At 45.6% G+C, this 25,548-nt stretch overlaps 1 protein-coding gene across 4 annotated transcripts in view; it reads right to left on the bottom strand.

The window, feature by feature from the left end:
* The window catches only part of MAPKBP1 (mitogen-activated protein kinase binding protein 1), a 103,957-nt gene that overhangs the window by 70,108 nt on the left and 8,301 nt on the right, over nt 1-25,548 (bottom strand). For all 4 annotated transcript variants that reach the window (XM_074867842.1, XM_074867844.1, XM_074867845.1 and 1 more), the window contains exon 3: nt 3,438-3,529. In XM_074867842.1, the coding sequence (XP_074723943.1) occupies nt 3,438-3,529 (92 nt within the window). The remainder of the gene's footprint in view (nt 1-3,437; nt 3,530-25,548) is intronic.

Here is a 25,548-nt window from a genome sequence, read left to right as displayed (position 1 = left end):
GGATTTTCTTAGCTTTGTTTCCCTTCTTGTTTCTAGGAAACACAACCTCAACTAGCTACTAAAAAAAACCCACCAATAAACCAAAATGAGAGAAGGGCAAGGAAAAAGCAAAGGGGAAAAAAAATCTGAAAGAAAAGGAGGACAGAGCATCAGTCCTGCCACAAGTAGTAAAAAATTCAGTACATTTCCATCCCCCTCACTCCTCCCACAAAATTGACTTTGTTACTGCATAACCCTAACAGAGATCAAATTAAGCAACTTTCAGTTTATTTCACTGCCAACATAAGAACAGGCAAGTGCAGGCAGCCAATCTAAGACTTTCAGAGAGGATGTAATTTTCTCTCCTATGTTGTCTTATCTCCCAAGACACAGCCTTATACGAAAGTGGTGCCTAGAATATCTGCAGCACTCGGTGCTTTTAGCCTTTATGACAGACATGAAGAAAAAGCCTCCTGTAACACAAGCATCCCCACCAAAACAGCATCAGGGTCAGCAAAGCTTCTGTCACACACTGCCAGAGAGGAAGTCTCATTAGGGTCACAGAAAAGAAAGGACAAAAGGCTCAAAAGCCAGTGAGAAGAAAAAGAAATAATAATCTAACAGTCAGTTCTTCAGCACCACTGTGGAGTTCGAATGAGCTTGGGGTGCATTGTGAACTGCTTCTTTCAGGAGATTCAGACACTTCTCAGGAGATTCAGAAACTCCAGGAAAGAGAAAATTCAGAAAAGCAATTGTGTTGTGGTTTTTTTAAATTATTTTAGGCAAACCAGAGAACAGAGTTAAGATTCTGCTCAAAGAACACCAAAGATTCTCATGCAGAAGTCCTCATTCACATAGTTAATCGTATGCCTGATGTGGATGAAGTCAGGATGCCTGGGGCAACTGTTTTGATCTCAACCAAATGAATCTAGATATGTTGAAAGTGTTCTTAGGAAAATACAGAGTTGTTACGTAAATTCAGCTTTTAGGAGTAGGACAGACTGGAGGAGCAAAGCATCTGCATGTCAGGATTGCAAAACCTCGGTACATGAACAGTGGGCTGAGGAAATCACTGGAATACCTGGAGCACAATTGAAGATGACCAAGTTGTATGGACAGGTCATGAACCAACTGTGCATGAGCCATACCCAGTCTGCTACATCAGCCTCATGTAAGAAGCTTCTGTGTCAAGTAAATTCAAACAAATAGAAACAAAAATAAACAAAATAAACCCAATGTACCAGAAATGCCAGGATTCTTGCAAATCAAGATAAATTCACTGGGAAAAAACAAACAAAAACCATCAACAACAAACTGAAGTTGCATCAATTTAGGAAGGTCTACACCAGTACCCCTCTCATGTTTTGACTCCTCAACTAATGCTAGTTAGTCCTGACTGCAGAAAAATCACAACAGCATCACAACACAGGCCAGCCAGGGCACAAAAGCAGCAGGTCATACAAGCCATTAAACTATTACAACAGACACCTGATATACTCCATAGATTTCCTGCCCAGGCCATGAGATGCTACCACAAGCAAGTAAGAACAGGAATTCCCCTGTAAAGCCCTAAGGAACCACATAACCTTTTAATTACCTGAAAGAATCCCCAGGTGTCCTCAAGCTTGATTAAATCGATGTTAGGCATGCACAAGCTCATCAGAGGACATTGCTATTAACAAAACAAATCTATCTATAGCTATGCAAGAGTCCAAAACATCTGTTTATTGCACTTGTTTTCTTCTCTTTCTCCCTGCTCTAAGTGTGAACATATTCAGTGTCAGAAAAGATGCAGGGGAAGAGGCAACACACACTGGAATATATTTGCCTGGCTCCAAAGAGCTCAAGTATAAAGGATGCTGTCAAGCACAGATGTGGATCTCAAGTTGTCTGCAGTTTAACAGACTGCCCACTGACAGAAAAAGAGGCAGTGGGTCGAAATTAAAACACATGAAATTCCATTTGAACACAAATGAAAAACTAAAGAAAAAATCCAAACACCCCACTTCTTTTTTTGTTACCATGAGAGTAGTCATACACTGGAACATGCTGCCCAGAGAGGTTGTGGAGTCTCCACCTTTGGTCATATTCAGAAGTTGCCTGGCCATGGTCCTGGGCAACCTGCTCGAGCATGGGAGTTGGTCTAGATGATCTCAAGAGGTTCCTCCTAGTGATAACACTTCTGTGATTCTGTGTGAATCCTAGGATACCATCAGGATGGGCAAAAATTTCTAGTCAGTTTTACTGACTCCATCTCTCTTTTTTGGCCACAGAATCCTTAAGTGCTGCTACCCTGTTTCTTGTATGCTTGAAAACATCATCCGTAATTGTTGTGGAAGTTCCTTTCTGCTAATTCCAGCTTTCATGTCTTAAGAGTGTGTCTATGCAATGCCACTTGGAGATACTGCCCTTTTCCTTTAGCTTGCTGACCAGCAGAATAAACAAGCTCAGAGGAAGAGCCAAGCTCATATGGACTTCTGCAACCCAGCCAGCTGGAGTATCCCCACATATCCCCATACATTAGGCACTGAAGGCTTTTCCTGAAGAGTCACTCTTCTGTCTTCCCAATCTATTCCCACTACAGTATCATGTATTTTCATCTAAGTCATAGCCATACCCCATCTCAACAGCTACGCTCCCACTGGCAGGGTAAAACGTTTTTCCTCCCCAGCTTTTTCAAAATGCCATCCATTATGAAACCTTTACCTTTATTTCTCACAGTCCCTTTAAAATTTTTCAGGGGCTACATTCTTTCATACAAGTCCCATCCCACAGACCAGCAACTCTGATGTGCTCTGCTCCTCCACAGACACATACCCTTTGGGTGAGCTCTACCTTCAGCAAGATCTGCAACCCACAAAGCCACCTCTCTGGCCCTCAGCTGTTTCCCTCTAAGTAGCTCTTTTGCTGTTCATCAAAGTCTCCTTTGGGATATCTCTGTTTGGACTTAGACTGCAGTTGATAGACGTGTTGCACTCCAGAGGACCCACACACAAGGGGCTGTCAGGCTGAAATCTTTCTCCACATTTGGATGAGGAACATCAGAAGTCATAAATTACAGAGCATATACAAGAAGGCTTTTGTAAATTCATTGAAAACATCACCTGCTCTATTAGGTACTTACAGACTGGAAAATCACATTGAGTTATGTGTAAGGTCACCACACTAAAGAGCATAGTTAGAGTCCACAAGGTATTTAACTCCCAGCTTAGAGCAAGAGGAAGGAGAGGGGTTCCATTAAAAGGGCTTCCGTTAAAACTTAACAGGTAAAATGCAATCCCTCTCCCTTGCCAGTTACACTAACAGTGCTGAGTCTCATCATTCTCTGGTGTTAAAAGAGTAAAGAACAGTAAATAACGTCCCTGTAGAAGATGATAGGGGAAACGCCCTGAATATTTATGTTGATGCATCAGTTCCTTGGTTTTTCTTAACTTTGAAGAACGTGGTTAGTGACTCACCCTGCTGGATAAGCAACGAGGCCAGTTCTGGGGTCGCAGGCTAATCCTCTGCCTCCCGACACAGTTATCCCCAACACCTTCTCCAAAGTCACCTAGTGCATATGAAAAAGAAAACAAGAAGTATCATGAAACACAAGTGCAGTTCAAATGGACCCATACACAGATGCTGATGGTCTGGTTCACACTGGCACTGAGAAGAATCACAGCTCCTAGGAATTCACTGACAAGCACCCAGGTACAGAAGCAACTCAACTCAGTTTTTAACATAGGCACAGTAAAATACTGCTGGGGTACGGAGAAGGGAGTTACCAATCTGCTGATTACTTTGTCTATGTCAGAGCATTGCAGAGCATTGTAAAGCATTGCAAAGACAGAGGATTGCGAGCAGCAGATAGTACTGGTGAGAAGCTGGGATACACATTTACTGCCCACTGATTCCCACCCTCCCAGCACGAGTAGCAATCCACTTTCTCCAGAGCTCTTTCCCTGAAAATCGTTTCCAAGTTGACCCGTTCTCTTTATCTTCTCCATTCAGCCTGGTCCCAGACCCATATTCCTAGGAACTGAATAGTCCATTTTTCCCCACGGTGCCTGAATTGGAAACCACATCCAGTGGACCAGGGCATCCCTCCCCAGGAATCTCAAGAGACAGAATAGCTTACATGACCGGGTTCACAAGCCCACATACCCATGCAGGAGACAGTAATCCAAATGCTTGCTTTCCCCCCTGAGCAAAGATCTCAACTATTTTTAGGAAAGAAAAGAAATGCAACTGGGAAGAGCTACTTGGAAGATACAAAGATTCATAGCCAGGCTTCTGTGGCAAGAAGCCGGGAAAAGCAAAAACAAAATGGGAGGGGATGGGGACAGACGGACATGACACAATATTTTGGGGAGCACTCCCTGGCAGAGAAAGCATCAGAATTTAGCAATTACCCCAAAGCAAAAGGTTGCAGTGGGATTACATGGCAGAAAATCTGGTCTGTGGCATGAAAGGATTCAACCTCTGAGCACAGACCAGTTCTCAGCCCTGGGGTTGTTTTGACCGACACAAAATTATTCTCTTTCCTTTACATTTGCACAGCTTGATTTTATTTATTATATATTTGATGCATACATTCCTCCTCAGCACTGCTGTCCCTGCCAAACTCAAGGATTTTACTGGGTCACAGTCTTCTGTTTTTAATTATCATCATCTAAGTTATATTTGGTTAAGGCCTTAAGGGCATGGACGCGGCATAAGAAGTTACTATTGTAATAATTACTACTATCTTTAATAGCTGCCCTGAAGATGAACATCTTGTATTTACACCAACATGGTGCACAAAAGGCAGGCTCCCCATGCCACCCTGACCACCCAGCTTACCAGACCTAAGGAATTCAGCTGTAGGGTGAAGAAACAAGGTCTCACTGAGCTCATGGCTCAGGTTGCTAGAGAAGGTGACAGAAGCAACCCCACACAGAGAACTACCTTGCTTCAACGCATAAAGGAGGGCCGAGGTGCCACTACTTAAAGTGAGCCATCCATGCTTCAGCTAGTTCAAATTTGGCCTGCCTTCAAAGCAGTGACATGGAAAGCGGAAGATTTTATATCCCAGTATCTGGAACAACTTCGTCTTTTTTTCCCTTTTAGTAATAATAAACCCCAGATACTCTGAGACAGTATGAGAGAACACCAAATTGCCCCCTTTCCTTGTAAAATGAGTATCTCTGGAAACGTGGCTTTTACAAAACTCCACTGGATTTTTGTTAAGTATAAGAACTTACAATTAAAAATGCATTTACAAATCCACCAGTAAAGAAAGGAAATAGTTTTCTTCCAACTTAATGTTGGAACAAAAATGGGGTGGAGGGGTGGAGTGCGGGAGGCTAGGAGGATAGCTACTCTTCCAGGCTTGTTAATACTTCAAAACACATTTATTTTTAAAGCACCCTCACAAATGCACAGAAAGAAGAACTCAATGCTTCTACTGCTGAGATTCCAGCTCATATCAGCAGTTCCCAACCCATCAAACTAAGAGAGATTTAAATTCCTATAGAAACGGCATTCTTGACAGCAAAGGAGGAAGTGGAAGAGACGTGCCATTCAAGTGCTCCCATCTAGATAAGACACCAATTACTTGACGCCGTCAGCAAACATCAATTTAGCAATGCCATGCTTACGCTGCTCAGCACAGGCTTTAGCTCAGGCTGGTTGTAATTGCAACTATCCTAAAAGGCACTACTTGATCTTGGCTATGCAGCTATTCAGCAGCAATTCAGCAACCTACTTTCACCAACAGGTACATTTTTTGCTCTGCAAAGTTGTCTATTGAGCCTCTCAGTGTGCAGTCTTACGCCACAGCTGAGCCAATCTTACAGCTGCCGGCTCTGGAGGGGACAGTTGCTTCCTCCCACATCCCACTCAGCCCAACGACACCCTCCGCCACTTCCCTTGCGCCAGCACTGGCATGGCAACTGCCTGGCCAGCAGGCCAAACCAGCAGAAAACCATGCTGTAGTTTTTGTTTTCTGTTTGCTAGCCTGGGGAAGCCACAGGGAGCTCAAAGCTAGGAAGCAAAAAATTGCCCCCTTTCACTGACAACTAGATCAATCCAGCTGTACCTCCAAAACCCACCCTGTACTGTGGTGGGGAAAAATCTGCCCCCTCCTAGCTTTTAAGAGGGAGAGAAACCAAGCAAGAGCACCAACTTACTTATCTTGGCACTCACCCCACCAACAGCAAAATGTTGCGCTTGCTCCAGCTTCTTCTCTCACTCTAGGGTCTGTGGAGGCCTCATGCCATCTGCCAATAGACTATTTGTGGCAATGATAGGAGGTGGAAAGTCCACCTTTCTCCTATGGTCAGCATGCAGCTTGACACAAAAGGAGTAGAGCTCAGTCTTTGGGTCCAATTATTCTACTGCCAGCAAGCATCTTCTGACCTCCAATACATCACTTGTTCCATTAGAAAAAGACCTAGTGTCACAGCAACAGATACCTGGGTCCAGGGACTCATAACTAACTTTCTGAAAAAGACTCCTCCTCTTTGGCTCCTAGTCTTATCTTTAGAACCTTCCTAATGTAAAGAATCTGAAAGGCAACCCCATGAGCCTATCCAATGGACACTCTTACAACACCTCTACATGATAATCCTTGAGTATTAAAAACAACTTGCTTTGAAAAGGAGTACACGCAAATTTAAAATTTGGTCTTATGACACTTGCGAGCTCCACTCCCATCACCCTGCCCACAATATACCACAGCTTTATCCCCATGACCAACCTCCAGACTAGGTGACATCAGGGCATGAGATAGTCACTTGTCACAAAACTTGACAGAAGAATGAAAAACATTTCAGAGAGGAAAAAACAATAGGCAACAACGCAGTATAAGCTGGATTCCTCTTGCCAGCTAAAACAAAGAAATTATTACATATAGCTAATCAGGGCAGAACTACACCAACTTTAACTTCCTTATCTGCAACTAAGATTTGTCAGCACAAGGCAAACTTGTTGATAAATGTCTCCCATTATCCCACTTCCTAAGTTACGACTTACAAGGTAGGAACCCACTTCGTCACGTGGCAAGTGACTCCCAGTCCTACACAGCCATAACCACTGCCATTCGTCCAAGTCTCCCAGCACATCCCAATCAGAAATAAATTCCCTGATAGACCTTTCCAAGTCTGCTATGAGCTAACCACAGGAACTCGAGAGTCCTCCTGCAGATCTGAGACACTGTGTTCGTTACCAATACCTCCCATGTTGGTCCAGTTTGTTTCCCACAGTCGTCAGACATGTCACTGCTTGCTCAGACCTTCACAGGCAATCAGTGCGCCACCTCACCACCTTCATCCAAGTCTGGAAACAACTGCAAGATTAAACCTGTCATTTTGTGCGCCTAAATTAGAGGCACAGAGAGGAAGCTGGCTATCCACATTTGTTACTTCATCTCAAGGCTTCTATTAATAGTATTTGGCACTTTCAGTCAAGGCTCTCTGCGTGATCTGCAAGTGTTATTGAATCGATCCACATGCTTCTGCAGTTCGCTTTGCATTGCCACTATGCTACCTGTAACCACCCCACCTCCATTCCTTTAAGGTCAACTTTTTTTCAAATTTGGAGGCTCAATACACATTCTTGGGCATCAAAAACAGAATCAGCTGTCCAGCTAACACCTGTCTCGCAAAACCTGATATTCATCCATTTTACAGGCTTAAATCTAAACTTGGCTGCTCAGAGTTGCACAAACATGTAAAGAAATTTTAGTGCCTAAGCAGATCACTTACCCTGTTCCTTCCACATCAGATCCCAAGATCATCAGACAGTTCCCACACCTGGTAGGACCAGACCAGCAGAGTCCTGAATTGCAGGACTTGAGATACTGACAGGTATTCATGGCAGCCAGGCCTTCCCAGGGAGAGGGGCCTTGCTGCAGCCCAATCCCACCTGGAAGTCAAAGGACACGTCTGAGACGAGAGCAGCTCTTGCTTCCCTCGGGCATGGTCCCACGAAGCACAAGGGGAAAGCCCACGTTTTTGTGACAAAGCCATGCCACCTCTGCCTTACCATTGAGGTACAGACAATCCTTTTGGAAAGGCTGGTCTAAAACAGCTCCCACCAGCTTTGTTTATCTTTTCAGGAAACAAGATGACCAGCTGCTCCCAGCTCTCAGAGAGGGAGGTTCGTACTTGCACGAGCTCTTTCTGTTTCTTTGAGGAAGTTACCACAAGCAATTGTTTCCACGTGCTAAAAGGACAACACAGAAATCCCTGAAGGATCAGCCCAGCTTCACCCCCCTGCAAACACTCTCCTCCTTCCCATCGTCTGCATCCCTTTGGGATCACCTACACTGCAAAGCCACACAGGAGGTACAGGAGGCAAACAGTGGCCTGCACATCTAGGCAGCATGCTGTTAGAAAGCAGTAGTAAACACAGCCAGCATAGTAATAATTTCCACCAAAATGGGTGTCAAAGGGGGCAACCTACTCGCAATGCCACTCCTGCCTGACCTGAGCTCGCAGGTGCTCTCTCTACACCTGCACTGTTTTACTGCTGAGCCACCACTGCTGGGTAGGAACTCCCGTGTCTACGCCTGCCTGCCCATCATAAAGAAAGAGAGGAAAAGAAGATTTCAAGAGAATTCTATTTTTAACACCAGGCATCTCCCAAAGAGTTTCAGCTGTAGGTTGAATGATGCTGTTACTCACCCCACCACCCTCCCCAGGGCAGCAAAAGACTAGGTAGGAGTTCAGAATTATTTCAGCCCCTCTTCCCCATACTCATATGCTCAAGAAATTAAAGAGTTTTCTGACTCGATCACCTCACTTCCTGCCTTCTGATACTAGTCACATTCTCTTCTGGGCCCAAAAAATGATAATTCTCTAAAAACATGATTTATTTAAGCATGAAAATAAAGCAGCAAAGCATTTGAGAGGACACATCCAACTCTCCAGTGCTCAAAAAGACCACTGAGGGGAGAAAACTGGTGTTACTGTACAGGGCTGCCCATATGTCCCAGTACATGTGGCATTAGGCAGGAGGCTACAGCCTGGGAAAACCATGTCCACCAAGCAAGGTGTCTGTTCCAGCCTTCATGAGATTGGCCATCTTGGATCAGACACCAGTATCGAGCCCTGGTTCCCATTTCCATTTGAGGCCATAAGAGAAGGAGAAAAGTCAGGAAGAACAGTATGTGTGGATAGAACAAATGTATGGATAAAACTTAAGAGCAGGGAAAGCAAATTTGAGTCTTTCTCACCTCCTGTGAATCTCCCAGTCTCAAAATAGATATTCTCAGTTTTTAACCTATTTCAGTAGAATTCTCTACCATGAACTTATCCACTATGTCTATAAAAGCTTAGTATTCACAACATCTTTTGGCAAGGAATTTCACCAGTCTGGAACATGTCACAAGAAGAACCATCTTACATTGCTTGTTTTAAACCTCACTTCTATTAGCTTCATTTGACGTGCCCTAGTTCTTGTACAGGAAGAGAGTGAATAGTCAGTCCCCACCTACCATCATCAGGTGGCTCATGATTTTGTAAGGAGCTAGGCTATCACCCCGAGTCATCTGTGTTCCAAGTACAGGAGTCTTCACTTACTCAGTTTATGGCTCTCCTGAAAGCCATTTCATATCTTTGATCAGCTCCGATGCTTTTCTGTGAACCACCTTCCAGGTCCACTGTATCCCCTCTCAGGTGAAGAGGAAACACCAAGCCTACATACAGTTTTCAAGGTGTGGTCACAGCAAGTGTTTACATAGCAGAATAATACAGCCTTCGTTTTTGTTCTCCATTCTTTTTTCCCATTAATACCTTACACTCGACCTGCCTTTTTGACATCTAAGATCATTTACAGACAGCAGCAAAGAGGTCACCCTGCCCATGGATAAGAACTGCTACTGCTTTGCATCTGGAAACTTATCCCCCATTCTCATCTCTCTGCTCCCCTATGGAAAGGGAAATCCTATTCTTGAATCAACAGTTTGATTTCAACTTTCCCCTTCCTCCCCATGCCTTTGTGAGAACTTATTCATGAACAAGAGCATCCTCAGAGGGAGTTCTTGCAGCACAATTACTCCGTTCCACTCCAGAATGGCTACTTCAATAAATGTCCACATGCAGACAAGCTCTATTTTAAAACCTTCCCATGGGCCTGTGTATAACACAGTTAAGGTTTGAATCCATTTAATTAACTAGCGGCATCGAGTCAGCATGAAAAGACAACATCCATCAGAGTTCATCTATCATCCGCTGCACAATGGGCCTGCCCTCATCCCTCTTCTGCCTGAATGTGGGCATATTAATAATGTATGTGCAAAGGCACGTGCTCCTGAGAAAGCAGTGGACACAGAAATCCCGCAGATACATAACCCATGAGGGTTACTTTGGAAAGCCTCCCCTAGCACATCAAGTAAGTAGCCACCATCTTGTCTGAGGAGTGGCTACACAATCATCTGTTCTTTTGCCTAAAAAAAAAATGCTTTTACAGCTCAACTTGAGACCCCAATACTCTTTGGTCCTGGCAATACACTGACACAGGGAGCTCCAACATCAGGCCTGAGTTTCACAACAGCACTGTGGTTTTCAGGTCCATCTGCCTATATTCTGCTCCCAGAGTTTTCAGCACTGCTGCACACGTGTTTTCCATGCTGCAACACAGCAAAGTCCTATCAACACACTCTGGCATCCAATACGTGAAAATGCATCATAGCTGTACATGTCAGCATCAGCATTTAAGAAATAACTATTTCTTACATCAGTGAAATTTGATAGAGAGAACCAAATCTTACAGCTGACCTTGTTTGTACATCTCTCCTGCTGCAAAAAAGCATGTTCAACCTCCAGGGACCAATGCACACGTTGTAGGCTCTAATCCACCGCCTGAACACGTTGTCTGATCTCCTGTTACTGCTGCAGAAAAACAAAGGCTTGAAGTTTTACATTTAGCTCTGCTGTGCTTCGTTTGGCACATTAAATGCAGAACACTAATTACAGTATACTATTCTACTTGAGGGGCTGTCAGCATTTCCACTGCAAAGCCTTCATTTCAGGGCTTTATAACACAGCTGTGAAATATTCATTTTGCACTTGAGCTTGACATGCAAAGGTTTGGCTTTGGCCCAGGTTCTTCTGCCTGTTTGTTTTTCCGGGAGTTGGGGGTTTTGTTGTTGGTCTGGCAGGGGGAGGGCTGAAGACTGGTGGATGGAATTAACTTCAGGGGATGTTTGACTTACAAATGCACACAAACAACAGTTGGTATCTGTCCCTCACCTACCTATGCCTCCCCCTGTTTTTGTATGTGCACAAAGAATATGCACTTTTTAAATATTTTTTTATCATTTTTATTTTAAAAGAAGCTTTTCTATCCTCTCCCTCCTCTCCAGCCTGAGCCTTCTGGCCCTCAGCATCCAGTGCTAGCAAAGAGTACTCTCTTGACAAGCCTAGAGACTGAAAATACTCCACCTGGAAAAGCACCAGTTGTAAGCCAAGCTCCCACACACAACCAACTCAGAACATCTCTGTCTTGACAGAGCAGTCTCCACGTCTCTTGCAGCAAGTCTTACAAGCCTTGCTCACTGCCACTATTGCAGACTCATACCAATTGCCTAACTGACCCTCTAGGAACTACTCCAAGACCATCAAACTGGTTTCATGTAATCCACCACACAGACTTGTTGCAACATTTTAAGGTGTTTCCAGTCAATGCTCAATTTGAAGCAGCTTTCATGGGGTAAAAGGATTCAGAGCTATGCCTGACCACTGAACAAGCCCTCACATTTTAACCAATTAAAAAACAAAAAAACAAAAAAACAAAAAAAAAAACCAACCAAACACCTGACCAGAACATCATAATCTGCAACAAGCAGTTCCCGATTCTAGGCAATTTGATTTCAAGATAACCACTTTAAGAACATCAGGGAACAATCTCCCACAAAACAAATTATGAATGACACACCTTGGCACAAGAGTGGCAAGGATAAAAACCGTCTTGCCCAAAGGTTTTGAATGCCTGAGTTATGAGAAGCATTACATTACATTTGTAAACCTGCACAAAAGCAGAGGTGGGATGGGGAGGTGTTCTGATGCTGAGAAATGCTGAGCCTCAGCAATAATGGCTCTGCCAGGTGTCACTGCAATGGTTGCACAGGGGTGGTGTGCACACATTTATTAAACATGATCCAGGCAGTGGAGAGAACAGGGAACAGAACAGGGACAGAGGTGGAAGAAAGGGAATGCGAGCAACCCAGGGTCCCTGCAGGCTGTCTTTCCACATGCGCCAGCACACAGCGTGCACACGTGCGTTCGTCCATCTCTCCACACAGCCTCTCCTGCCTGCTCTCCCCTCCTGGCCTCCCCACCGTGCTGGCTGCTTTCAGTGTGATTCCAGCTGTCAGGACTGCATTCCTGACCCGTCAGCCCCAGCTGTCGGGGGCTACGTGCTGAATCTGCACTCTGCCGTCTTCTCCATGCACCTGGAGTGAGGCAGTCCCAGGGAGGCCATAAATACCGTTGCACAGCCCCGGGGAAGTGGGTGGGAGGCTATTAAAAGCACCTCTACCAGGAACCATAGTGAGGGAACTCAGAACTGACAGCAGCACACATCTGCAAGTGCCCCTGTGGCCTGCAAAAGAGGATATATAGAGGGTTAATTTCCTACCAGCTTCTGCAGCGTGGCCTGCATTAAATAATTACCTTCTGTTTCTTCACTTAACGCTAGCCTGATCCCCCAATTTTCTCTTGCCCACACCCACACCAAGGTCCAATTTCTTCTGAAATACTGCAGGGATGAGGAGAGGCACATGTAACCTTATCAACCCTGGCTAAAGACATGGCAAGCAGCAACTTCTCCTCCTTCTCCCCATTCAGCCATCATTCTCACCTTAAAAGCATCCCCAACTCAGATTTTCATGAGATTTCACAAAACCTTCAGAATATCTGAGCTTCAGAGATACAAATGTGGTGAAGGGACAATGGATGGAGTGTGTGTAAATTGTCTGCCTTTGTCAGTGTTGTGGTGATGCTATTTTGATTTGGTGTGGGGAATTCTTTTCGTGATGTAAGCGAAGTTTGTGAAGATTATGTGATGAATGTATATTTTAAAAAAGAAAAAGCGACATCAAACAGGCTACAGGTTTGCTGGCACATAAAGAGTCAATTCTGATTTATTCCAGCCTAAGCATCTGCACATGGAGTCAATCGGACCAGCTCCACAGGCAGGCGAGCCCTATGGGACACAGCACAGACATACATCCTGTGTGGGCAGGCTTCAAAGAAGTCATTCCTTGAGCAATCAGGACCTGGAACTGTGCAGGATCACTTCTTCACAAGGAACAGATTTTTCCAATTTGCAGATGTGCATTACTTTTTCATAAGGAAAGAGAGCAAGCAAGATATCAGACTTTTACACAGGGGGTGCTTCTGCCCTCCCACATAGGCAATTTGTCCAGTGATGTTTTTCTTCATAGTAGAAAAAGAAACTAATTCACCTTCCCCTGCACGGAGAACTATCTGTAAGAGGATTAGGTACAAGCGAGGACTTGCAATGCTCCCCCATCAATCTGTCCCAACAGTGGAGATCAAAGGAAGCAACTTCTGACTTTCTGGCAGTGTTATATGTTGGTCTCCTCCAAATCCATGCACCGGGCCTGAATATAGGCAAAGAAAGTGCTTCAGTGAGTAGAAGTAGTAAAAAAAAAGTAAATACAGCTCCCTTGGGCAGCGTTTCAGTTACTCATATAAGGGTTTGAAATCAAGCAGGAACAAAGGATTCTCTCGGCATAAGGGTCACTGTTTATCATCATAAATCATCACTTCCCAGATAGGAAAGGCTCTTTCCCCTCTGTCTCGCTCAGGCTTTAGCACTCACAAGAAGCAAGAGACAAGAACAAGAGCCAAACAGGGATGTGGGCATGGGCTGGCAAGGCTCCCTCTGCAGCTCTGCCAAGCTCCCTCCCCACAGCCCCGGCCCCAAGCTGGGCCTGCTCCTAAATACAAACAGCCAACGGTTAAAAGTCCACAGCTTTGTGTCAGAGACGGGTATCCCCTCCAAGGAAACTGCAGCAGCTCTGCATAACTCCTGACTCCGGAGAAGTCAAACACACAGGCCATAACAGGGCGTTTCTAATACCGATACCACCGTAGCAAGGAGCTCTGTCCTAAATCACCTCCTGCTGAACTCTATAAACAACGCATATGTTCAAACTAAACTTGGACACAGGGAAGACAGACTGAAAGAGAGGGTGCAGAAAGCCTTCCCCACAGTTTACCCTGCCAAGGGGAGCCAGAGAAGGAAAGCCACACCCCAGTGCTTCAAGAAACACACCATGCTACAATCCCCTTCCCTTCATTTCTTCTCACTGGGGCTTATTTTTGGTATAAGTGCACTGTTTCACAAGGCTCGGAGGGTGAACTTGGTGGTCAACCTTGAGTCCAAGAGTAGAAACACACAAGGTAGAGCTATTGAGGATGAAGAAAAGCCTTTTGATCAGCCTGCCTAAGGTGACACTCATAATTCATCTGTGATTTCTTTATTCACGCGTAACGCCCCATGCCAAATCAATCTATTTTTATCCTTCACCACTGATTCACACAGCAGTTCTGTCCTAAAAGTCATCGACTGCTACTTCTAAACTGTGTGTCTAGATCTCATCCCTACCTAACCAGGCCTCATAGCCATGAAGGCAACCACACAGGTCTTCTGGAGAAAGGAACAGGTGTAAGTAGTGTATTTAAGTCCCCAGGGAAGATTTAAAGAGCCTCTCTGTATGTAAAAGCCTCACCTTTTCATGCCCACATTCCTTACACAGAGCAGGTATCTGTCCCCTCCACAGGAGGTCAGAGAGCTCACCTCTCCCAGTGCCTGAAGGCTCCTGTCTAACACCTGAACCACTCCAGGACTAGACACCTTGTCCTCCTACACATGCATCTCCCTAAGACTGCAGTGATGCTATGGGGGAAAGTACATACTCGCATCCTCAAGGGACTAGAAAATGGTTTTGTTTTAAGCCAATTTAAATTTAAAAAAACCCACTTATCAGTAATTTAAAAGATGCTAAGATTAGAATAAATACAACAGGAGGGACAGAGCGAGTACACAGCATTTATCACACAGACAACACCCCTATGGAAAGAGGCAGGCAGTTAAGAGATTAGTATTCAGTCTTTCTCTAAATGTTGTCTGGGCTATTTAGTATTCGTTTCACAGTACTTGCAAGAAGTCCCAATGAACATGAAGGCCTCCTGTGCTTACAGCAGGTAGCAACATGTACTCTCACACAGCTTGCAATCTATAACCAGATATAAGAGGACTAGGTGGCAAAAAACCAGAAACACTGAGGTAAAATGTCTTGATCATGGTCATGCAACAAATTAGCAGCAGAGCTGGGATAACCTCACCTCCCTCCCAAATTCCAGCAGCTGTCTACTACGTGGACGATACTGTACCATTGCTGTATCTCACTGCTGCTTGAGACTAAGGACAATATTTTGAAAGAATGCTTAAAAATTAATCAAAGGAAAGCATGAGAGATTTCTTTTTTACCCCAAACCAATCAGGATATATAGAAGGAGCCACCCAAGCTTCCTGCCCACCCCCAGCCACCACTCATTACCTAGCTCCTGGCAATCCCTTCCTGCACTTCTCCCCACCCTCTGTCCTGAGGAATAAGCTTCTTACAGAACAGCCTTTATCATCATCTGCCCTTTGTGCATCCTAGAATTAAGAAGCTCTTCACATCTGTCAGTCAACATGCATACTGAACACACAAGCGATTTCTTCATGTCCTGCAGGAGAAGTGATACACAGGAATGAGGGCCAAAGACTGAGAAAACAAACTTAAGAGAACAGCTCAAGATTTCCATTGTCTTCTCAACAACCTTGCTGTCACCTCCTCCTGTTCGAGTACAGCTGGAAAGTCCTTCACGGGTAACACAGTGTCCCCATCACTGCACCTACTGCTCAGCCACTGGCACGGAAAACTCCAGCAAACCCACACGTGCTCACTCAGGTACGTACTGCCAGGACATCTTTCTGCTTCAGAGATACAAACTGGTACTACAGGAGAGGCAATCATCGTTCACAGGCACTGCTATCCGAGATGCAGAACTTGGTTTAGTCTTTTCCAAAGAGTTAAAATTTCTTGCAAGTTTTATGGCCCAGACCCAGCACCCCAAAGCCCTGAATAACTCCCCCCTGCAAGTGAGCAGCAAGAAACACCACTGAGCCTCTCTCCCTTACGCACACACACACAGAGGAAACCACCACTAGACAATAAACCACAGAGAGACAAAAGGTTGTAAAGATAACTACAAAGCAATCCTAAATAAACTCATTAAATCATTCATTCAGACCACTTTCCTTCTTCACATACTTTGCCCTGAAATCACTTCTTCCTGTGATTTTTCCCAAGAACCTTTTCATTTTTTTTTCCTGAAGGAAACAAAATCTGTAATTGAGAAGTACAATAGACCAACATAAGCTGAGTTATTTGAGGATTTCGTTAAAGGTGACTTAACAAAAAGAAAAAGGGAAAAGGCTGCCATCTACGTGACTTAAAACCCTGAAACAGGGGAATAACACTGAAAAAGCAGGTCTCCTTTAGCCTGCATTTAGGCTCAGGAGTGTGGGTAACTGGTAGAATTACCAAATGTGAGAACTGAGGAAGTAAAACCACACTCAGAGGAAGCAATATTTATCTGCAGGCTTAAAAACCCCTTTCTTTACTGCCCTTGTTTAGAAAGTCAGAAAGACCTAGATCCAGCCGCACAACCAACTCCTGTTCCTTCAACACTTCACAAAGTACTTCTGTTTTCACATGTTCAGTTCTCAGCAAAAATTGCTGCTGCAAAAAACAGAACATAAAAAAAGGGATTATGGAACTCCAGTCTTCAGCAAAGAGTCAATGCTCCCAACGCATGATTTTCCGGTCAATAGTTTTAGATGCATTCACCTACTCAGAAGCATTTAGCAGAATCTTCCTTGGTAAGAAATAACTTTGAGCGACATGTATAGTTCAGAAAGACCTGAACTATGAGTCCTAAGTACGTTTCAGCAGTTTAAACAAAAGATATACAAAGTAGACAGACACTTGAAGGGCAAGCAGTAAGACTGAACAGCAAAGGAACACTTAAGAGTCAGAACATCTGTGTTGACTGTCATTTGTACTGAACCACTATGCTAACCCTACTCAAACTGTATTTTATGTCCTCCAGCAAAAAGATAGCTATAAAGCTTCTATGCGGTTTGTGTCCACTCCTTGCTGTGGTGCACTGGGAGCCAGGTAGTGGGCAACTGCTGGATACAAGTTTTAGTGTCACCCCTGCACGGGAACTGGCCCCTGCGTGAAGGCAGGCTGCGATTCCCACCAGCAACCAGAGAAGAGGCGTTGGATGAAATGAAGCTGACTGTCAGAGTTGCAAGAACACAACTGATGATTCAGACTCTTAAAAAAAAAGAAATTGCAGACAGAAATGATTGAAGAGAATTGTTCAAGGAGCACTGAACCCTGAAAATGTTCCCACATGCCCACAATCTTGCCTTTCTTCTTTTAATTGTATCAGTGTGTTTAAGAAAAGACATTACTTCTATCTTCAAACTTTGCCTCTCTTATGTCCTTAGAACACCACAGGTTGATACTAGCAATAAAGCACTTAGGAGATGGTACTGTGGAAGGATCTGTTTACAAATCAGCCAACAACAAACAAGCACTTAGAGTTTAAAGATGAAACTAACATCAGCCACAAGACAAGACTAAAACTGGCTGCCCAGTGTTTCTCAGCACTTTCTGCTATTTCTATAGAGGTCACTTCCTCCATTTCTTCTGGGTGAGAAAAAAAATCTATTAGTGACAGAAAGAACCACAGAAATTGGCACAATCTGCTACAGCAGTCAAGCTGACTGAGCAAAGACTTGCACTAAACAATCTCATACAAAGAACCAGTAAGGTACTTAAAAATTGCAGAAGTCATTTTGCTTACAAGCACTGCCTGGGAGAAGTACTGTGCATGCTTCACATGATTCAAAAGATGACAGCAGCATCCCAATGCACCTGTGAGGCCACACAATGATGTCACTTCAAAATCCTGCACCCTACAGTGTGTCACAACATGATGACCAAGGCAACTAGAAGCTCCACAAGTACCCAGACTATTAGTCTAATAGCTTGAGCATGGAAACGTCTGCCAGAAGGAGTTTCAAGAAAACTCGGCAAGTTTTGGAGTCACAAGAAACCAAGAGACTGTCACAAACCAAACTCCGTGCCTTTGGGGGACCCTGTCGCTGCAAACTGAACCCTGTGGGTTTTCTGACAGATATTCCACCACAAAAGAACTGAGCAACTGTCAAGCAGGAAGCCAGTGCTCCAGACCCAAGTATCTCACACTTTATGCTCTTCCCTGAAGGTTAGCTGTATGGCATTTTGCTGTTGCTTTCAGCCACCTTCCCCAGCCTTTTCCACTGAAGATGGGGCACTGGGAAGTCTTCTTGAATCAGCTCTAAGGAAGGGAAGCCCTGGTGCTACCCCTTTCTCCTATTTATACCAACAACATTACTGCAACAGTTCAAACGTATTTTATATATAGCTCTGTGGCTTACTTCCAGGCAGAAGTAACTCAATGCTGGTGTACATATGTTTAGACCACAGCAATTGGAAAGAATGTCCCATAAACGCTATTAACTCCGCTGCTCCACTGTGACCAGAACAGGCTCTACCACTGCAGAAATACAAGCTGTATTAGGAAAAAAAAAAAAAAAAAAAGTCATAGCTAAGCAAGCCACTCACCACCTGCACAGCACTGACAGACTTCCACCATAGCCCTGACAGATTTATAACTGTAAGTTAACAGCCAGCTCTTGTCACATCAAGATAAAATGTCTGACTGCCAAGAGACCACACAGAGGTGACCAGAGTGTGGGCCAGTGTAAGGGCAGATATGAACTACACAGAGCATCTGCCAGTATTCACTTGCATTTTAAAGTAATCTTCTAAACTCAAAGAATGGACAAACAGAAGATGGTCCGATTTGCACAGCTCTATTTGCACTGAAAAGAAACAAGGACAAGGTGCAGGTGCCACAGACCAACATCCAAAATGCACTTCCCTCAGCACTGGTTGCAGGGACCTCAGTGACACGTAGATGAGAGAGGTGCCTGCTATAAACCCATAGGATACTGATCCCAGTGATAGGCCTAGGTTTTAACATAACCCGAGATGAGCCAAACCCCAGGCAGCAGCCCACAGGGAGACACAGTCTCTGCTATATTCCCTCTCCTAAAGGAGGATGTTCTGGCTACCACAAGTAGATGACTACATACCAGATAACTACTGTGCCTTTCACCAGATTGTCCCCCTCATGGGCTGTAAAGACAGCTCTGCCAGTCTTTCCAGAACACATTAAAACAACCTTTCATCACATTTTTCTCTGCAACACCTAAATACTGGGGGGGGGCGGGTGTGGGGGGTGTTAATGTGTTTTAAAAGAAAAAATCTTGCCTTTTCTCATGTCTGAATCCAATGGAACTGGACTTCAAAGAGGAGGAAGGTATAATGAACCTTTCAGAAGTATCTAAAAAAGGATGGCATCTTTGGTTATGTGATGTGGAAAAGTTAATGACCACCATCTCAGACCTCTGCAGAGATGGGTGTCTCTTGTTCTGGGGTATAAATAATATAGCTTTATCCTTGCATAAACCTCTTTGTAACTTCAGGAATGAAACTTCCCTTCCTGAATATGTCAGGTCAGCATTCTGCTTGGATGAGAGAAGGCTCTGTCAAGGAGCCTCTAGCTGGGGAGAAAAGGGGAAACCAAGTCCACATTTTGGGGATGATGATGGGGGTACAAAAGAAAAATGGAATTTCTCTGGTTCACTGTTTATATGGGGGATGGGAAACAGGGAAAGAGAAACAGTCTTTGTTCCAGGCTTCACAGGACTGGTTAGCAACATGCCCAGGGAATATGGATTAATAGACAAAGTGCATCTGAGCTGGTCAAAACAACAGGATAAAGACAACTGTGATATACATAAGGCGTGCACACACAGACAGTTATGTGCACGAAAGAATCATCATACACAGACTCTGATCTTGCAATCAGCCACAGAGGCACTTATCTTTACATCCATTGGGTGAAATGGAACTACTCATGCTCATACTACCTCACACAAAATTAAGCACATGTTTAAGTATCCACAGGAATGGTGCCAGAGTTTGCATTTAGTTTTCTTTTAAACCCTTCAAGGTCATCATGACTGTAAATATGTTACACGAAGAGTTGTGCAAGACTTTGTGTACATTACAGCTGTAACACAATACCAGCGTCACTTTAGAAGCAGGGGAAAACAGTGGGTTGTAAGTTACTGTACTAACAGGCACACTAAGAAAAGTAACATACACTCAACTAGAACAGAATATGTTCTTCCTATTAAACACACACATGCAGAAAAATAGAAACATACTCATACCATCATCCAACCAGGCCCCAGCATTTAAGTATGCTCTACAACGCAAAACCCTGCTTGGCAGCTGTTTACAGTACTTTCCTTTCTGGGGATCTGAGAAAAGCATCCAAATTAAATCACTACAGAGTAGGAGGGCAGGACGTGGGACAGAACACAGGCAGCAGACCTGGAAGTAAATTCCCTTTTCCAGAGAGATGGCCACAACACATAGGCTGCGTTCCCTGTGCCGCCCAGAGACAAGACCCCCCCTCCAGCAAGGGAAACTACCCACTTTGACATTTCATAATGGATTTTGCTTCTAAGCCCTTCCTTCTGCCCTAAGTGCTTCCGCAGCTGACGTAGATCACTGATGATTTACAGTTCTGCCATCTCCTCAGCACGAGAGCTCACAGACTCAACTAATCCCAAACGCTACACAAACATGCTTCGGGCCCACAAGTCCCTTCCCCACAGCCCAGGGCAGGACTAGCAGCTCCTCTCTGCCCGGAGAGTTACAGTACTCTTTACACAGCCTCCTCCCCTCCTCAGCCAGGGCTGCTGGCTAAGGCGGGCCGGGTTGCTCCTCCCACTACAACAGGCCCTAAGTGCCAGAAAAAACTACCAGCAGAAAGAGTTTCTGTTGCTTGCCAACAAACCTTTAGGCAGTAGGCGATGAGTGTTCCCAACTGTTTTAAACCTCTGGAAAGCAGTGACAGCAAAAGTAAATGCCTTATTGCAGCAAGCACTCTCCTCTTCCCACTGGGTCATCACAAGACTCTCTCCATGGTGAGCAGTATTCCTCCACCCCTGATGCTCTCAGAGTTCCCCAGGTGCCCTGGAAAATGCTTTTCTTTCACTAAAGAAAGAGGCAGATTTTCTAGAACTAAGACGACAACGCAGTTCCCTCAGCAGAGATGCAGAGCTGGAAGCTGCCCAGCGCACCTCACGCCACCACATCCTCTACCACCGGGGACAGTAGTTATTAGCCAGGGCAACCTGGTGCTCTCTTCCAGCCTTGCTGGTCAGCCTGGAGCCCTGGTCACCAGAGCTCCACCACGAAGGACCAGACCTGTCTGCAGACCGCGCTGACTCTGAGCATATTATATATCACAGAATCATCTAGGTTGGAAGGGACCTTGAAGATCATCTAGTCCAACTATTAACCTAGCACTGACAGATCCCAACTACACCATATCCCTCAGCGCTATGTCAACCCGCCTCTTGAACACCTCCAGGGATGGGGACTCCACCACCTCCCTGGGCAGCCCATTCCTACGCCTAACAACCCGTTCTGTAAAGAAATACTTCCTAACATCTAGTCTAAACCTTCCCTGGCGCAACTTGAGGACATTACCTCTTGTCCTATCACTTATTACTTGATTAAAGAGGCTCACCCCCAGCTCTCTGCACCCTCCTTTCAGGTAGCTGTAGAGGGCGATGAGGTCTCCCCTCAGCCTCCTCTTCTCCAGACTAAACAACCCCAGTTCCCTCAGCCGCTCCTTGTACAACGTGTGCTCCAGACCCTTCAACAGCTTCGTTGCCCTTCTCTGGACACGCTCGAGTAATTCAATGTCCTTTTTGTAGTGAGGGGCCCAAAACTGAACACAGTAATCGAGGTGTGGCCTCACCAGTGCCGAGTACAGGGGTAAGATCCCTTCCCTGTCCCTGCTGGCCACGCTATTTCTGATACAATATAGGGCTTGTCTAGACTGGAAGCTCGGTTTTATCGTTTTTTCCAAAGCCTGTGTTTAAATTAACCAGCACGGGCTCACCCGAGGGTACAGTCCCCGGGAAGAGCACCGGGAGAGCGGTACCGGGAGAGCGGTACCAGCGGGGAGCACATGGCGCGCCACCACCGCCCAGGGGCGGGGCCAGGGCGGGCCCCGCCCGCCATTGGCCAAGCGGCGTCTCCATGGCGACAGGAGGCGACAGGCACCGCCCCTCCCGCGGCGCCGGCAAGCCGACCCGGCCCAGACCGACCCCCGGCAGGGAGGCGGGCGGGGAGGCGCCGCGGGCAGATGGAGCCCGCCCGGCCCGGGAAGCTGCCGGCAAGCAGCGAGCGGGCCAGGCGGTGCAGCTGCAGCCCTGGTGCTGCGTCGCCCACCGGCTGCGGCCTCCGCTCCGGCACACCTCGCGTTAGGCCGTCCATTGCCCGCTGGCCATTTTATTAACGGTCGTTTTTTAAGTCCAGACGCTCCCGAGATGTTCATTCCAAGGACCTGGAGCGGCCCCGATGCACGGCAGAGATAGCCCAGGCGCTGCATCTTCTCCCCCACCACAACGCTCTGTCTTCCACGGATGGCTCCATCAAAAACGTATTTATCACGGGTCTCGGACATCAGAAAGTACATTTGCAGCCCCGCTACAGAAAGTGGGCCAAAAACTTCACAAATCCAGCATCTATAAGCCACCCACCACAACGGTGATGCAGGAGACCCGCTCTTCCAGAAGTTCCAGCCAAAAACACAGCCACAGCAGTCAGCAGCAAGGAAGCTGAAGGAAGCTCCTTCCAGCCCAGAGCACCCTCCCCTCATCCTCCCCAGCGCCAGCTACTGGCACTGCTGATGGCGTGTAAAATGCATCTCAGCAGCTTAGCTGGGGAAGCCTGCAGAGCCATGCAGTGCAAACCGTGGATTATCAAGGCAGGAAGATTATCCTCCCGGCGCAGGAGGAGGCGGAATCCCAGTTCCAGCCTCAAAAGCAGCTCAGGCTTTTAGAAACAACTACATCCATTGAGGCCCGCCACACACTCATCAGAAATATTTGTTAATGCGTTTCATTAAGGGCGTTTTATGTCATCTTGTCTCCATTCCCCTCCACGACCACTCCTGTAGCGGGGGTCAGGCTGGGCAAACACCCTCCAGCTAGCCCTTGCAGTTGGGCAAGATACACCGAACCATTTTCGAAGCCCGTCTGGCCATGACTCAGTCCAACAACACCAGCTGAGTTGGGACCAGATGGGCTTAAACAAACAAAGCAGATCCCAAATTTGTCAGTTCCAGTTTACAGTCAGCAATGCTGTTGGACCCAGCTGCTCGAGAAGGATGACACCCCAAAGCAGGTTTGAAACAACTGCGCTCGGGACCACTGCTATATCTAGTTGAAAACTGGGAGATAAGCCAAACGTGAGGAATTACGCAGCTGCTTTAAAGCCCTAGATGCTGGGACACTTTGCAGTAAGTGGGTAAGTATCCTGTCTGTCTTGTATTGAGGGAAAAAAGAGGCTCAGAGACAGTCTGAAGAGCGGAGCATGGAACCCAGAACCATTAACTGCATTTTAAAGAATATAGAGCTCTGCTTCAAGGTTCACTCTACCTTTACACATTTCAGCAGCACAGAAGCATTGGTTAGGAGCATGAAAAACATCACTCTCAGCCCAGACAAAGCTCTTGCAGAAAAGACGCTAATATTGATGCAATGTAACTGGCAAAAAGAAGTCCTTTTACTGGTATAGCCTGTTTCTTTGAGGGACAGGATCATTCAGTAGACTCTCTGGATGCTGTGTCACCATTAAGAGAGCTTGTCATGGAAGCTCAGCTTGCAGATTGTTTCTAGCACAGGCAAGTGTTTGGCCAAGCACACCCTTATGCTCATGCCAACTCTGGATACCTCTGACACCACCCCATCCCCTTATGGTTCAGGTCACGGCCCTGTGGCACGGCCATGGCTGAAGAACAGAGCACAGCAAGTTCTGAGCACCACGAGCAGTCACCAAGTAAGGAGGCAGGTCTTGCACACACTCCTCTCGCCCTCAGTCCTATTCAGTGTTCCAGCAGCTCCAGCATCTAGATTGCATTAGGGACTGTGTCATGAACTCAAGCTCCTGTGGTACAAAGTCCTGCACTGAGCAATGGTGCATTTTTTCTTTTTTCCCCCCAAATGAAAGAATCCCTAGTATAAACAAGACTTCAAAGGCAAGCAGCCCCTTCTGTGCTACTCAAAAGGGGAGCACTCAAAGGCTACCACTGTTCAGCACAGGAGACATAGCTAACACTTCAGTACTAGCACTTGAAACTTGCCCTGTGCTGGGCCTGTCTGTCGATAGGGAAGGGCTTCTGAACAGGCAGCACTGTTCACAGTGCCTGCTTGGAAGAAAAACGGAAACTGAGTGTTTTACAAGTCTGTATCCTTGAATCCATTGATACTGCCATGAAGTTGCTTTCTCCTTCTTTCAGAAACTCCTCCATCTGCCTGCTCTCAAGCCATTTGTTAACGTTGTGACTCTCTACTACTATACGACCTCCAATAATCTACTTTCTTCCAGAGAAAGGAGTCTCTCTGGATCCATGATGGGGATAATTTCAGCCTAACTACACAAAGTGTTTGGGAGATGCAGAAATAAAAGAACCATCATTGTAAGGAAGAAATGTCATTGTTCAAATTCCACCAGGTAAGAAATTGTTAATTGTTAAATATTAATTGTTAAATCACATAGCCTTCTTGACCAATTGTGAATTTTAATACTGTATTTGGGAGAACAAGCAGGACTGGCTTTTATTGCTATTGGCTTGGAAACACTGAATACACCAGCAGTTCATAGACGCTGCTATAGTACTATTTTCAATCAGAGTTTCCCCACAGTAACTAACAACAGTACTGGTCTCCTGGGACACTAGCAAAATTACAAGGCTTACTGGGGTTTCCACAGCTCTAATTCATATGGTGCTTAATCTGCTTGAGCCTGTTGGAAAGTCATCATCACCAGAGCTACTGAAATAATTAGTGACAGTGGAACCAAGTCAGCATTTACAACAGCACAGTTTGGGGACTTTTAAGCAAATAATCCTAAGTGAACGCACAGTCCTCAGGTAGGAGAGGTGAGAAACATCCCTGGTAATCTGCAAGAGGCTGGGCTTTGTGGCTAAGGCTAAGATTTGGCCTCAGACGATCAGGATTCAATTTCTAGGTCTGCCTCAGATTTCCTGCGGGAGTTTGGAGCCACATCTGTATAGGAAAAGCATGTCCCGTTCCCCCCACACCTTTGGGGGTTTTTTTAAGCCTGAAGCTCCTCTGGGCTGGGTCTACTTTATCCCATGTCTGTCCAATGCTCACCAAAGCAAGGTGGAGATGGGATGCTCCAGCAGTCTATGGTCATATAAATATTAGCAGCAACTCACCTTTGCACTAATATTTTTGAAGACAGACCACATGGCACAGATACGCTGCTGGTTACAACAGCCACAGGCCTCA

This window comes from Strix uralensis, chromosome 4, assembly GCF_047716275.1.
Source record: "Strix uralensis isolate ZFMK-TIS-50842 chromosome 4, bStrUra1, whole genome shotgun sequence".
Taxonomy (NCBI): Eukaryota; Metazoa; Chordata; class Aves; order Strigiformes; family Strigidae; genus Strix; species Strix uralensis.
The sequence above is the reverse complement of the archived record's forward strand: the minus strand, read 5'-3'. Positions and strand labels throughout refer to the sequence as shown.